This window comes from Microtus oregoni, unplaced genomic scaffold (genome assembly GCF_018167655.1).
Source record: "Microtus oregoni isolate MIOR12 unplaced genomic scaffold, Mior012 000014F_ref0000157, whole genome shotgun sequence".
Lineage (NCBI taxonomy): Eukaryota > Metazoa > Chordata > Mammalia > Rodentia > Cricetidae > Microtus > Microtus oregoni.
The window spans coordinates 36,823,739-36,839,104 of record NW_024543073.1 but is presented as its reverse complement, the minus strand read 5'-3'; the positions used below and the strand labels follow the sequence as shown (position 1 = coordinate 36,839,104).

General features: G+C 38.7%; 1 protein-coding gene across 3 annotated transcripts in view; it reads left to right on the top strand.

Moving 5' to 3' along the window:
- Positions 1-15,366, top strand: part of Mctp1 (multiple C2 and transmembrane domain containing 1) — a 573,552-nt gene that overhangs the window by 552,248 nt on the left and 5,938 nt on the right. For all 3 annotated transcript variants that reach the window (XM_041663341.1, XM_041663343.1, XM_041663342.1), the window contains 2 exons: positions 10,701-10,810; positions 13,487-13,596. In XM_041663341.1, coding sequence (XP_041519275.1) covers positions 10,701-10,810; positions 13,487-13,596 — 220 coding nt within the window. The remainder of the gene's footprint in view (positions 1-10,700; positions 10,811-13,486; positions 13,597-15,366) is intronic.

The window sequence follows — 15,366 nt, the reverse complement described above, 5'->3', positions numbered from 1 at the left end:
CTAAAGACTTTCCCCTATCCCTGGACACACAGAAAAAAATTATAGAGATGAAGTAGCAATAAAAGCTGTTGTTGGCTTCATATAAAAATATTATCCAGTATTTAAATGGCAATTATTTCCAGAAACTTGGCAACTGTAACCACACAAATGATGAAACTGATTCCAGTGACAGTCCATCTTTGTTTGGAAAGGAAATTCCAGTAGGGTTTGAAAAATGAATTATTAAGGGCCTTGGTTTGCTGAAGGTGGCTTATATGTTCTATTTGCTAACGCAACATCTTGTTGTGGGGAAATAATGGGTGCAGCTTTTCTTTACCCCATATTATTTTCACTATGGATCTTTAGAGCAGGAAAGAAAAAGCAGTTAATAGTCCATGGGGCATGTGGGATTACTTTAGGCCAAGCCAAACCGTTGTCTTGCTCATTGCCTCCTCTTTCCTGTGCTGTTTTGTCTATGCTGGTCTTAGAACATGTCAACAAATATCTTTTAAGCTCAGATGGGAGGCAGGGTGGTGATTCTTTCTCTTTCTGTAAGGGAGTAATTTATACCAGATGTGCTTTTTCAAAAAAGTACAAGTTTGTCTTGTAAAATATTTGTAAAGAAAAATAGCCTCTGGATTTCACAAAGTAATTCTTACTTACGTTTGGAAAAGTCAAGAAGACCTTTGTTTCCACAATGCTAGCATGGCTTGTTTCTCACTTATTTCGATATAGCTGAAGACTAGCTTCATGGAAGAGCCAAGTTAAAGATCTCAGACAGTGCAGTAAAAATACCATATGTGACCATGGCTTTTTAACAGGGACCTGAAACAATCCCAGTTTGAATCCTGAGACATTGCTAGAAATTATTTTCAACAGTTACATCTTAGCTTCTCTCACCTTCAATTTCCTCATCTGTAAAACGCTGTAGATGGCTGCTCCTGCCATCTTAAGTGGAAAGATGAAACTCAAATGCTTTAAAAGTTATGAAGCCTTAAAATATGATTATTTTAATTTACTTTTATCTATTGTAAAAAGAAGACCAACATTGTGTGTCTTTGTCTCTCTATGTATACATGCATGTATATGTATCTCTGTGTATATATATGTCTATATCTCTCTGTGTATGTATGTATTTATCTCTATGTATGTGTGTTTGTATATGTTTCTCTGTGTGTATATGAATTTCCTGTCTCCCTATTGAAAGGGAAATCCTTCTCTTGCCAAAAATTCTGCTAAAGGTCTGTGATTACTTCCTGTTGAGCATGCCTGAAGCCCTGGTTCCATTCCTAGCAGCACATACCTGAACAAAACAAAACAAAAATAATACAAAGTAGATTGGTAACAAAGTTTATACTATACAAGATTAAAAAATTCTGTTCCCAATTCAGCCACCAGGCTTGTTGAACAAATCACTGGCTCTGAAGCACCGTCTGGCTTGCATTAGCACTGACAGGTAAAATCATGTGATGCCCATGATAAATGCTGTGTGCCTTGCATGGGTATGACCAGTGGCCGGTGGAGAACATACCTCTTTCAGCGGGTGAGGAATATTGTAAACAGATGAACTTTCTATACAGATGCTATTTTTCAAATCCCAAATCTCAGGTGAGAACAAATACGGCTGGAGTATGTGGTAAGGTAGGACTGTAAGCAACAGCTCTCACCCTCTGTGAGTAGAGAAGGGAAATGATTCTACCAGCCTTGATAGACGTTGGTAAGGATAACAGGAAGCCTGTAAGATACGAACATAAAATAATGGCGTGTGTGTGCTGCATGCCAGAGCAAGAATTTGGTGTCCTGCTCTGTATCCCCTTGAGGCATGGTCTCTCGCTGAACCTGCAGCTTGGTTGGCAATCAGGAAGCCCAGCCCTTCCCTTGTTCCCCAAACGTGGCAGAGTCATGGATATATACAGCCATGCCCAGCTTTTTATGTGGCTGCGGCGACCTAAACTTAGGCGCTCAAGCTCGTGGAGCAAGTGCTTTTACCTCTGAGCCATTTCTCCAGCCCATATTCAATTTTTTAGTATTTCCTTTGCAACCTCTTCAAATGGTTAAAAATATTACTGGCTAATATTTTCTAAATACCTTGTCTGCGTCCCAGATGTTTAAGGTAGGTGCTTCAAATGAATTTACAAATTTGATTTTAAAATAATAATCACATATTTATGTCCCATTATTATCTGAATTTTACAGATGAAGTTGATTTATTTTTTGGTAAATCCTATAACTAAGGTAATAATGGAGGCAGCACTAAACCCAACTTAGCTACGGCCAGTACTTAGAATCTAGTCCATCTTTTTATTACATTATGGCCAACTGGGTAATAAAGACACAGTTGCCATCTTAGTTCAGCATGTGAAATTCTACACACACTTGAAAATGAAACAAATCATACCTAAAGAGGATTTTTTTTTCCTATGGAAACACGCATTCATAACTTTTTTAGTAGGTAGGATAAAAGAATTTCAGCCACTTTACCAATGCTAGAAGGCGCTAGTCATGTGCTGGGGAGAAAAGTGACTGGCAGCCATGCCCAGTTAAACCCTGGGAGCTGCCAGAAGTAAGTGGTCCAGTAAGATCTGCCCATTGGTGCAGGAGCCACATGAATGTTATGGAAACAGCTAAGCATGTTCTGATTGTATTTAAGACCTGCTCCAAAAGATGAAACTCATGCCTGTCACTGTTAAAGGGTAGGTCATAGGCCCTTGGAAATAACCTTGTACTATTATTCTCTTAAACAGATGTAGTACTTAATTACTCCCAAAGTCTTTATCTTTATACACCTAATTAATGCATCTCTTTGTTCTCCTCAAAGAAGTTTCTTTTGCAATATGATGATTAACACAGAAACCCACAACTGGTCAACATATAGACAACAAGAGGCTGTGGAGAGGCTGTGGAGTGTTCATCCCTAAAAATGGGAGGTCTGTAGCACTCCCTACTCCCAAGGCTCAGGGATCATAGCAGGTAGGGACGGGAAGGTCTTGACAGTGATAATGGATGACCCTAGTGAAAGTTTTTTCCAAGCAGGGCAGTGGCATTCACATGAGCTCACAACAGTTGTGATTGCAGGCACAAGACAGGCACAAGGTCAAGCCAACCACCATCTCAGCAGGACTGAGGAAAAGACTCACAAAGCAACATGCCTAGTTGAGGAGCTATCGGCAACTGGTGGCTTCTGGCAGATGGACAGTCACTTTGCTCCATGAATGTGGCCCTGAAACACTGTCCATGCAATAATTACAGCATTGAGAAGATTCAGTGGGTTTCTAAAAGAGACAGATAGAACACACAATTGAGTGGGAAAAGTGATGGGGAGATAGAAGAGGATTGCGAGGGAGGGAATTGAAATATATTTGATTGAAATATATTATTTTCACTTATGAAATGCTCAATCAATTAAAAATCTAAAAGTAAAAACCATCTTGGCAGCATTTGCTGTTTAGATTCAGGCAGAATCTGTCTGCATCACTGGATTGTTAGAAAGAGCAGGACAGTTTCCACTCACAGCACAGTTCTCAGAGTTTCAAATAACTGTAATGGCAGAGGCCGTCCAGAACTGCAGAACCTCTGTCTAAGGAGAATTCATTGTTCCCTATCTTTTGGGAAGGTGGGTGTTGCAGGGTGAGCCTGAGGCTGCTTATTTGTCCCAGCTGCCTGGCTAGCTTAGCCCCGAAATAACCACACAGAAACTGTATTAATTAAAACATTACTTAGCCATTAGCTCTATCTTCTTATTGGCTGAATCTTAAATATTAGTTTAACCCATTTCTATTTATCTGTATATCATCATGTGGCAATGGCTTATGGGGAAAGATTCTAACCCATGTCCTCTTAGGCGGAGGATCCATGGCTTCTCCCTGACTCTGCTTTCTTCCTCCCAGCATTCAGTTCTGTTTTCCATGCCTACCTAAGTTCTGCCCTATCAAAAGGCCAAGGCAGTTTCTTTATTCATTAACCATTGAAAGCAACACATAAACAGAAGGACCTCCCACACCAGGTGGGTACTGGGGTTTTTACCCAGGACCCAGGCATTTTAGGCAAGTGCTCTACTAATGCATTACATCTCCCAGCCCTCTCTATCTTATCTTCAAAACCACAGTGTACAAACAAGGGCTTTTAAGGTGCACCTATTCCTCTGTCTTCCTGTCTCTGTCTGTGTCTCTTTCTCTCTCTCCCCACCCTACCACCTTTCTCTTTCAAAGGAGGTTTGAAGAGCAGCAGTGCCTGAGTTTTCACATTATCAAAACCTTCACTCAATCTGTTCATTAGGGCTTTACAGAAAACCCCATGGGCACAGACTCTTTTTTCAGACTTAGGGGTAAAAGTTACTTTGTAACTTATTTTCCACTTGGTAATTTGGTGTCTGTCAAGGTTGGCCTGGAGATAGACCCCTTGGCCTTTCTGTTCATCCTAAGTCTTGAAGGCAGGACTTCAAGGACAAAGGTCTATGCTAACTGAGCTCTATAGAAAGTCTGTATCCTGCCTGCTGACAAGAAGCATATACATTGATATGCAGTCCTTAAAGAGCCTGCAAGCCATTTAAAACTAATTTTCTTACATCATTATGTTAGGGATGTTTACATCTTCCTTAAGATCTGTGTGATAAGGGGTCTACACTGTGAGAAGTTTGGCTTCAGGTAATTCCCTGATAACAGGTATATTATACCATTGTGTACTTTCTGTAAGTTTTATATTCATTTATTAGATAAATATTTTATGTGCAGACTTCTACAAATATTTTAATTGGATGCTTCATGATTAGACAGTGTTCTGCTTTGGTGTTATTTTCTTTCTGCTGCAGGGTATCTTTCCTCCATCCTCACACAACACCCCAGCCTTCACTCTCCTGTTCCCTGGGGCCTCTCCAACCCTTTCTCTCCCTTCTCTCCCTTTGCATTGATCTCTTTCTCTCTTTGCCTTTTTATTTTTTTGTTCTATTAACATCCTTTTTTTCCTTTTCTTTTTCTTTCTTTACCTCTTGACTTCCGTCATAAAGCTAAGAGTGCTGCGGATAGCTAAAAGCCCACCTCATATTGTCTAGCCCAAGTGATATTCTTGTTTGCATGCTTGTCACATGCAAACACACCATGGTGTTATTACAGATGGTACTGAAAATCATAAGGCCACTTAGTGTCAGAAGAAACAACAACTACAAAGAACAAAAATTTTATTCTGGAAGGGTAAAAATAAGCCAAAAGCCGAAAAGAAGACAATGACTTTGTCAAGTTAGAATGGGGGGAAAGAGCTCTATAAGCTCCATGTAGCATTGCAAAAAATCACTTTCTAACATGGTCTCTGGCAGGCAAACAAGAAGTTACCTGGGCCTGGCGGTGGTAGGGCCTTTAATCCCATTACTCGGGAGGCAGAGACAAGCAGATATCTGTGAGTTTGAGGTCCGCCTGGTCTACAAAGTGAGTTTCAGGGAAATTTTACAGAAAAACATCTCCTGCAGTCAGGAATTTACTATAACAATTCAATTTTTTATCATAATTCAAAAGGAATAAAAATAATTTTAATTAAATTTTTAATTCTTAGTACTACTAGCACTAGTTATTTATGGACTGTTTCTGTCAGGGTTTTTTTTTTTTGGTCCTATTATATGCATAATAATGGGCATTATTTCCAGCCACCCCACTGACCTTCACCATGCCTTAGATCTCCTCCGTGTCTCAAAGGAGAGTTTCTGGGCTTTAAGACTAATATCAGGGAAAGATGCAGGCCCAGTAACCTGAGTAAGATTTGATGCCATAGGAATTGCAGAAGACACTAACTGAGATTCAGTCGCCAAGGGACTTTGAGTTGCCAAGCTGCTCTCTGTGAAAATTTCAGTATTTTGGGCTGAAATATAGTTTTCTATATCTGAAAAAGAAAGAAATGTTGGCAGAGAAAAAACATCTGATCTCTTCTTAGTGTGTCCCTCAACAGTCTCTATGTCCTACTTTCTCCATAGGTTAGAGACACAGAACAGAATCAGCTTTGGAAAGTGGGGACCAAACTGTCCTTAGCGTAGAACACAGATCCTAGCCAAATATTAGAGAACCAAGATTCAAGTTTTACAGCAATTGATGTTTTGTGTACAATTTGAACCTGATAATAAGCATTAAAAATTACACAGAATCTAAAGAAGTTATGCAATTTAAGCCTCACATGTTATCAGATTTATAGTTATAACTGTTTTCTATGAGTAACATTTTTTACACGTTGAAAGAAATATTAATCATTTTTTCAACCAATGTCACTAGTGAGCCTTTGGATGATTAACTACTCTGTGTATTTCTTTCATTGAAACTGGCTTATAAAGAAAAGCAATAATGACAATAAAAGAAATGTACCAATTTATTCCCTACTAATAAAGTATTGAACATTAGGGGGAAAGTGTGAAATATTGGAATGCAACATAGAGCAATTCCATTACCCACTGCAGTTTTGGATCATATACTGTATATAAAGAGTAATTACTTCATTGGCTGGAGACCACAGTGAAGGAATATAGAATCTGATGAAAGAGATTTTGCAATAAAGATTTTACCCCAATGTATTTCCTTCTCCAAACTTTGCCAGCTTTAAGACAAGCCCACCTTATTTTCTCTTTGGATGGCAGGGGTATGGGAGTAGCAATGGGCTTAAAGTCTAGCAAAACAAAGAAAGTATACGAGCTGAGCTAAGTTTTTTTGGTGGTTTCTCTTTTTATGTTTTTCTCATTTTTTTAATTCTTTTTATTGTGCTATACATTTTTCTCCGCTCTCCTCCCTTCCTCCCCTCTCCCCTTCTACCCTCTCCTGTGACTCCCAGATGCCCAGTTTACTCTTGGGACCTTGAGCTTTTCTCTTCCTTATTTGGATCTGTGTATGTCTTTCTTAGGGTCCTTTAGAGTCTCGGTTATCTGGGGTTATGGATTGTAGAGCTGAACCAATTTTTAAGAATCTTAGCCAAAAATTATTCATCAATCTTTAAATTTTTAAAGTAAGTATTCACAATTGCCCATTTTAATGGCTTCAATGACACATGCTGTTGCTGAAGATCCTATGTTGCAGCATGTCGTTTACATTAAACCCGGTGATCCCTAACACATCTTCACTGCCTACCCTTGAAGGAAGTTTCTGTATTTCATTTCCTTGCTGAAGAACTTAGTTGCATGGTGAGCCTCAAGGCTAGGTTGTGGGTTACACAAGTAAATTTTTCCCCTTTTTTCTCTTACTTATCTTACTGAAGCTTTGGAGGGAGCTAGAATCTCCCCAGTGGGATAAGGAAGCCATCTATTATGGAGAGAAGAGCCTGAAGTTAACCAGTTCTAGACCAATTCAAGCCCTGACAATATCTCTGAACCTTAGTTTCTAATGAACAATGGAAAAATATACTATAGGATGGCTATGAAGATTGAATTTGGTATATGAGAAGCATTTTATAGTACTTAGTGAACATGACTTTTAAATCTTTTTTCAAAATTACTTAAAGCTTATTAAAGTACAAAATATAAAAAAGTCAAAGTAAAATGATGCCGTATAATTAGTTTAACTTACTTCTGTGTTGGAAGGTGTGAGTTCTAAGCATAAAATGTTAATTTTATTTAAAAAATAGATTTTATGTATCATTCATTTTTCACTTATTTGAAATAGATCATAAACATTTCATCATTAAAAATTAAATGTTTTCTGATATCCAGAATAGTTCTAGTCAATGTGCTAATGATTTTTTTATTAAATTTATAAAGAAACCTGCAACAGAAATATTTCTACAGGTGCTTACTGGGTGAGTGCATTGGGAATATAATCCCATCACTTGCAATATCTGTTGTTAGTTTTTTCTCAGCCTAAAAATTCTTTTTGGTAGCACTATAGCTAAAGGCCTGGGATTCACACTGGCTTAGCACACACTATAGCACTGGCTGTAGCCCAGCCTGAACATTTTCAGTTTATGGTGACTTTTGATGTCATTTTTAACTTTACAAAATCACTGCTACCAAGATTTTCTCTGTGAGTTATAATTTTTAATGCTTGATTTTAGAAAGTTCTTTCTTACCAATGTAAGTAAATATCTATATTATCCTTTAATAATTTATAGTTCTTAGCTTTGAAAAATTAGTATGGAATGGATTTAGAGCTATTTGTACTACCTATTAGAGTTGAGAGTTCATTTAAGGTAGGGTTTACTATAATTTCCCCTAAATATTATACGCAACAAAATTGCTCATTTACAATTTCCTTCTATATGATGAAACCCTACCCCACTTTTTTGATACAGGGTCTCAGGTAACCCAGGCTGACCTTGGACTTTTGGTTAGCCTGCCTCCACTTCCTGAGATCAGGGATTGCAGGCAATCACCCAGCAGGATGCCATATTATACATCATTCTCTCAGTACCTGTCTTCCATTTCAATTATCTGGTCTACAAAATGCTTTCTCATTATTGTTTCTTTTATAGAAATATCTTGATTACAGTTACATATCAATCTTCCAAGAAAATTAGAAATATTTGATCAAATTCTCTCAATTTCTGTCTACTTGAAACATAAGGATTTGGTTGAAATTGCAATTAATCTGAACATTCAATGCCCCTAATATTCTACATAATAATATAGACACATTTCTATGCTTTCATAATTTTTGAAGTTAGGTCAAAGTACTTTATTGTTATTGTGAAAGAACATATATCCCTGAGCAGGAACCTTGTTCTCAGTGAATTTTTCACTGCACAAACAACACGCTTGGACTTGCTTATTTTTCTCTTTGGTGCTAAAGATAGAACCAAGGGATGTGTGTATGGCCAGCATGCAGTCTACCTCTGACACATGCCCTAGTCCTGCCTGCATGGGTTTGTTTTTTATTTTGTTTTGTATTTGTTTTTTATATGCAGAATAAACAATTTACAAGGGTACTTTGATTCATAAACATAAAAGAATTTAGCTGCTACTTAGAAAAGAACACTAAGGGTTAGCCCAACTTTGCAGTTATGAAAACAACTGGGAAGAGTCACTTTAGATACTCACTTTATCTAAAATGTACAATTACATAAGATTATAGGTGAAATTAATATTTTATCTGGTAAAATGAAGAGGGAGAAAACATAAGCAATTAAATGTCTCTACGTCTGTCATGGCAAGTAAAGGATGACTTGAATACAATGGAGAATGCTGGGTATCTAATTACTTCCCATATTACGAGGTTTAGAGTATCCCTCTCTTGACATTCCTTTTTGACTTTAGATAACTAATGTAAAACATTTCTCTTACTGAAGTTAAATTTGAAATAAAAACTGATTGGTATCCACAGTTGTGATCCAATTATAAAATTGCCTATACGGCGATGGTCCCAGCATACTGTGCAGTCCTTGAAGGAGGCCTTTGCACCTGTGATTCACTTGTCCTTGGTTTCTAGGTGGCAGAGCGGCAGAACGCCAGCCCTGGCCAAGCATTCACGGTGCAGTGTTTGGACTCTGGTAAAATGAAAGTCGTATGTAAATGTGCAACATGACATTATCATCTTACTTTCCTGGCTGGCACTAGCTGCCACACGAGGTCTCGAGTGTTCTGGCAAAGTATTCAAGTGTTCAAAAGAAGTTAAAGTAATGAAATTGGATCTATATTTCCATAGACATTCAAGTTGGCATGGAGAAATGGAGTCATGGAATCAGGGTTGGATGGTCTCCACCAAACAACCTAGGCAAGTGTCTGTGATGCCAGGCTACTAAGCTGAATTCTATCGTGAAAGGCCACCACTATTTCTTCCTCTGGGTCTAAAATTACAAAATATGCACATTTCCCTAGGTTCACACCATGCACAGGGTGCTTTATACTTAATCTCCTCCCACTCCTTCCCTGGTATACAAGAATTCTTTAAGATTCAAGCTGAAGTATGTACAAAAAAGGAAGTTTTAAAACTGGCTACCAGCATATGAGACAGTAGACTATCTCAGCATCTTTTGGAAGATTGGCATGTAGTGGACCCACGAATGGCTTGTTAAGCTATCCCAGCACTAGTCATTTTTGTCATCAGTTGTTACTGCTCCCAGGTCTACTTGTTCGTGCTCAGTATTTCCTGCAACTGAAGTGTTTGTTTGGTCAAGTCTAGGGTTACAATTCAGTGGCAGGGTTCTTTACAAAGCCCTTGGCTCAACAGAAAACAAAAAAGTACAAGAAAATATGCAGAGACCCAATTAAGGTGTACAGGTTGTGGGATCAAGACAGCGGGTTGGAGTCCAGGCTGTAGTTCAATTGCTAGAGTGCTTGCCTAGCATGCACAAGGCTCTAGGTTTGATCTACAGCACCACATAAGAGTGTGGTGTGATAGAAGAACATGCCCGGAGTCCTAGCACTTAGCAGGGTAGAAGAGAATCAAGGCTTCAAGGTCATGCTCACCCACACAGTAAGTTCCAGGCATCAGGTCTTATCCTGGGAGGAGATTGGTGAAGAAGAGAAAGACTGGGCTTGCTAAGTGAGTCTTGCCTTAGCTTTGGCAATTATTCCTGTCTCTACCTCCTTGTTTCCATTCCTCTGAGCAACAGAATTCAGGGTTCTTGGATTGCATCCATTGGGTTACAGTTCTCCTGTCATTTTTCCTGAAAATTTCATGAGCTCCAAATATCCATTTGCAAAAATATAGAGATGAAGCACACTTAATGTTAAAAATGCAAGAGAGGGACTGTCCAAAGAATCAAGCAAGAACCAATATATATATACCTTTTACTCATACAGAATTTCTTTCTTTATTGTATTTTAGGATGGTGAAAAAAAAGGATTTATAAACAAAATCTATGCCATCCAAGAAGTCTGTGTCAGTGTGCAGAATATCCTAGATGACGTGGCCTCCTTTGGTGAAAGGATAAAGAAGTGAGTTGTGCTGGCAGCCTGCTTGACCCAGAGGGAGGGCTGCAGCGCCCTTCTGTCAGGCACACGTCACCATTCCATGATGTTGTTCAGTTTCCTCTTGTTTTCGTGAATACTTGGTTTTATGATGGTCCTGTCAATTTCCTGCCTGAAGTTTAGAATATATTGGTGGGAAAGAAGTTATAACTGTAGCTTTAAAGGTACAGCACTGTCCTACACTTCAGCATACGTTTTCATAACGACTTTGTTCTTAAAAAGAATATGAAGTCATGGAAAGGTGGTAACCAGGACATCTGTACTGTATAAGTCTAACTAGACTTTTGCCAAGTTTAATATTGTCAAGAAATAAGCCACATTTCATCATTTAGGAAAAAAAATCACAGAATTTTTTCAATTATAAAAGAATTCTCCATAATTAAAAGTACGTTTAAGATTTATTTATTATAAGTAATTTATTTATTACAAGTATTATAAGTACGTGGTATGTATGTGTACCACATGTGTGCCTAGTGCCATGGTTGTCCTAGGGGAGAGTTGGAGCCCCTAGAACCGGAGTTTCAGGTGGTGGAATCATCATGTGGAAGCTGAGAATTGAAAGCTGCCCCTGCAAGGACAAGTACTCTTCACCGCTGATCATCCTATTTGTGTTTGTTTGTTTGGTTTTATGTGTGTATATATTTTTTGTGTTTATTTTTATTCTTGAAATAGGTTCTCATTGTGTAGCTCTGGCTAGCCTGTAACTCAGAGATCTATTTGACTCTGCCTCCTACATGCTGGGATTAAAGGCGTGTGCTACTACACCTCCCTTTGATGAAGGAATGTGATTCATTGAGATATAATATATAAGTAAGGAGCACACACACACACACACACTCACCCCAACGTATTTTTTTCTGAGACATGGTCTCCCTATATAGTTCTGGCTGTCCTGGAATTCACTATGCAGACCAGGCTAACCTTGAACTCACAGAGACCCATTTGCCTGTTTCTCCGGTGCTGGAATTAAAGGCATGTGCCACTATGCCCAGCTGGAATTTATACTTTTATTCTCACATAGTTTTATTTTAAATAATTTTATTTTTTAATACATTTAGGATGTAGATCTAGAGAGAAAGAGACAGCAAAGAAGTGCTGGGACCAGTCATGTGCCACCATACTGGTTACTAATATACTTTCTGAAATGAATATTTTCTCTAAACAATACAATAGTGTATTGATAGCAACTGACTATTAATTCAAGATATACTGAGGCCTCACAATAGCCAGCTATTTGATAACTGGCCTGTAACAATTATCAATAACTGTTTAAGAAATGCTGCTCTATAGCAGGAGAAGCCTTTATTATTCATGACCAATAGTCTTCTGTAGACTTAGATCCTTGGTCACACACAGAATTTAAAAGGAACAAATTATTTAAGCCAAAAGTATGAGTCACCATATGGTGCTGTTCATATGGTGCTGTTCAAAGACAATGCATTTTTTTTGTATAGTTTTTAATTTCCTACATTTCCATGTATAAATCAATGCTGAGTTTCAACTTTTCTGTGTGCTACATAAAATAATCCCCTTCTTACCTCTAAATGTATTTCTATGCAACTGTCTCACAGTTTTAAAGACTAAGTATGTCCGTCTCTCTTTTACCTGCATTCTTATAATAACCGTCCCTTGCCCCATTGCCTAGCGCTAGAGCATGGCATGAAACCCTGAATTTGGGGCCCACCTTTACTGAGGATTATGTAACACTGTGCTGACACAAGTGAATATCTCATCACCAACAGAACCTGCTAGCTCCCAGCTCTCTTCACTAGCTTGTTAGGCAACCAGTCAGTGTCCACTACTGTCTCATCACCTTCCTGTTATCAGTCTCAGCGTAGTAACGCTGGAGACCCACCAGCTCTGTCCGGCTCTCATCTAGTCCCCCTATTTGGATTCCTTTTCCTTGTTGTAAATGGGTGCTAGAGAGACCTTCAAACCAGGGAGGATGACAGTATCATCCAGACAGCTTAAGTGAGGAGTTTTATTTGGGGAAGGGAAGAGAAAATGGGAGACAGAGAGACAAAGAGAGGGAATGAGAGAGAAAAGTGAAGAAGCAGGAAAGTCCTGTCTGTGCCTTCAGAAGTGCACAGGAGGAGAGAAGGGGAGGCTGGGGGGGGGGGGGGAGGAGTGGGTGGAGCTTGTCTCTTAAAGGGCAGGCCAGCATAATGCCTGAATCCCAACACCCCCTCCCTGGTTTCTACAAAGCTGAACAGAAAGGGAGTGTTCCTAAAAGGAATTCTAAAATTTAAGGCTCACACAGTGCTCCAAGAGTTGCAGGTACTGGAAACATCCATTCCCAGCATGGGCCTATGGTGTTTTTAGGAGGATGAGTGGTGGACCCCTATTGTATAAAATTTAAAACTAAAGAAGGTTGGGTACTAGTTTTAGTAGCAGAAAAAAATATTTTTACTATGTATGGAGGTATCCAAGTTGTGTAATGATTTCAGAAAATGAAATTCCTGGGACAACCTAGTGGGGCTGGTAGCAAGATCCTTTACCTGGGTCTGAGTTCATGAATGAAACCGATTATGACTAAACTTTGTTCTCTGATAGTCAACTGTTACTCAAAACCATGTTTATCTTAAGTCTCCTTTAGAAAACTGTGAAGTGCTCACGTTATTGATTTGTTACTTTTCCATTCAGTACTTTCAACTGGACTGTCCCATTCTTAAGCTGGCTGGCCATTGTAGCCCTCTGTGTGTTCACAGTCATTCTGTACTTCATCCCCCTGCGGTACATTGTGCTTGTCTGGGGTAAGTAAAGCCTTTGAAATAACAACAAACACTCCAGCTGTTTTAGCAGCTAAGAACAAACTGTTTTTAAGAGATGAGTTATAGCATCAGCAGTGCTCTGTATTTATGGTCATGTAGGCACTCCATGACGGAAAAAGGACAGGTCAGTTAAAAATCACAACAGCATAGAGATTTAGGTCCCAGTGTAAATGCATTTTTCTTATCTGGCACCACAGCTCCCATCATACTATAAACATGTACTGGTACAGATTCTTCATATATCAAAGTGTAACTTTGTCTAGATATCACTGATTTATTTTTACCACTTAAATGCCAATGGAGGCACTTTAAGCCATGTGGTACGTTTAGGACAATATACCTTTTGCTACGGTATTTTATCTTGTGGATGTCTGTAAACACAGTACCAGCTGCCCATTTAAAAGGTCACTTTTAGGACTCAGAAAAAGCCTTACCAGCATTTACAGGCTCCTTAGGAACAACCACAAAGCCTACTAAGTAAGAATGCTTTTAGAAAAGTCTACTTTAAAAGAGATTTCCCCCCTAATATTTATGCGATTTTGCCACATGCTTCCAGCAGTCTGTCCCGTCCCTCTGACCGAGAGCCCATTCTGCCTTATGAAGAACTGGAACTGAAGTTTTCTTCTTTCTTGCTGAATTTTTTGGTTTAGAAGACCCAATCTTCAATCCTTATAATGCAACACCATATAGAAACACTTTCTATTTGTCCCTCGTCACTGAACACATACATCAAGGATTCCTAAACTTAAAAAAATATACAAGGATGGAAAATAGGCCTTGACCCAAAAAAAACATGCTTATATTGTAAATAATGGAATTTTTTACAGAGTTTTTTTTTTGCCTCCCAAATCATTAAAAGAAATATACCTGAAGAAAGTGAATTAAGAACAACAGTCTCCATCCAGTTTAGTTTTAAGATTCCCATTTCGGGGCTGGAGAGTTAGCTTGGCAGTTAAGAATACTTACCAGTTTTGCAGAAGACCCAGTTTTGGTTCTCAATACCCACACAACCACCTATGCCAATGTTCTTTTCTATCCTCCTGAGGTACGTGTACACATACACACACACACACACACACACACACAATTTTTAAATAATAAAAATATTCTTGTTTTCTTTCTCCTTTGGCCCATGTTTCCACTTTCCCTTCCAGTACTGCCTCTAGCCCCTGGATGGAGGGCAGAGGAAGTAGTGATTGTATTTTTCTTTCCCAATTTCTACCATTCAATTAAGTCACCAGTTTTCCTATTCAAAAGATGGGGCTTTTTAATTTTGATCTTAATTTTACCCTATTCTAGTCTATTAAGCCCTAATGTTTCATTCATTTCTCTTATGGTCAGTGCAGATACTATCTCACCAAAGAGTTTAGGGTAAAGAATAACCATATCTTCCTAGGATATGGGTTCAGACTTGCAGAACCATTTCTATTGCCATGTGGCAAAAAATCCTTCCCCCCACTGACCTTCCTCACTCAGCTTCTCTGAAACTGGAGCCTAAGGCTCCATCTGGCTATGGAGTGTTTCGGGCCATCCGTATGGCCCCAGTGGCTAGCTGTCTTAAAAATAATTTCACAGGATGTTTTTGAGCCTTGTTTCATCAAATGAAAAAATTCAAAAAATATTATTTATTTTAGTGATAGGTGACAGCTAAAATGTTAAGAAATCCAGGACATAGGTCTCACATGGCTGGAAAGAGACCAAGACCAATGTGACAGAAGTTCATTGTATAGGAACGCCATTAAGAGCTGAGAT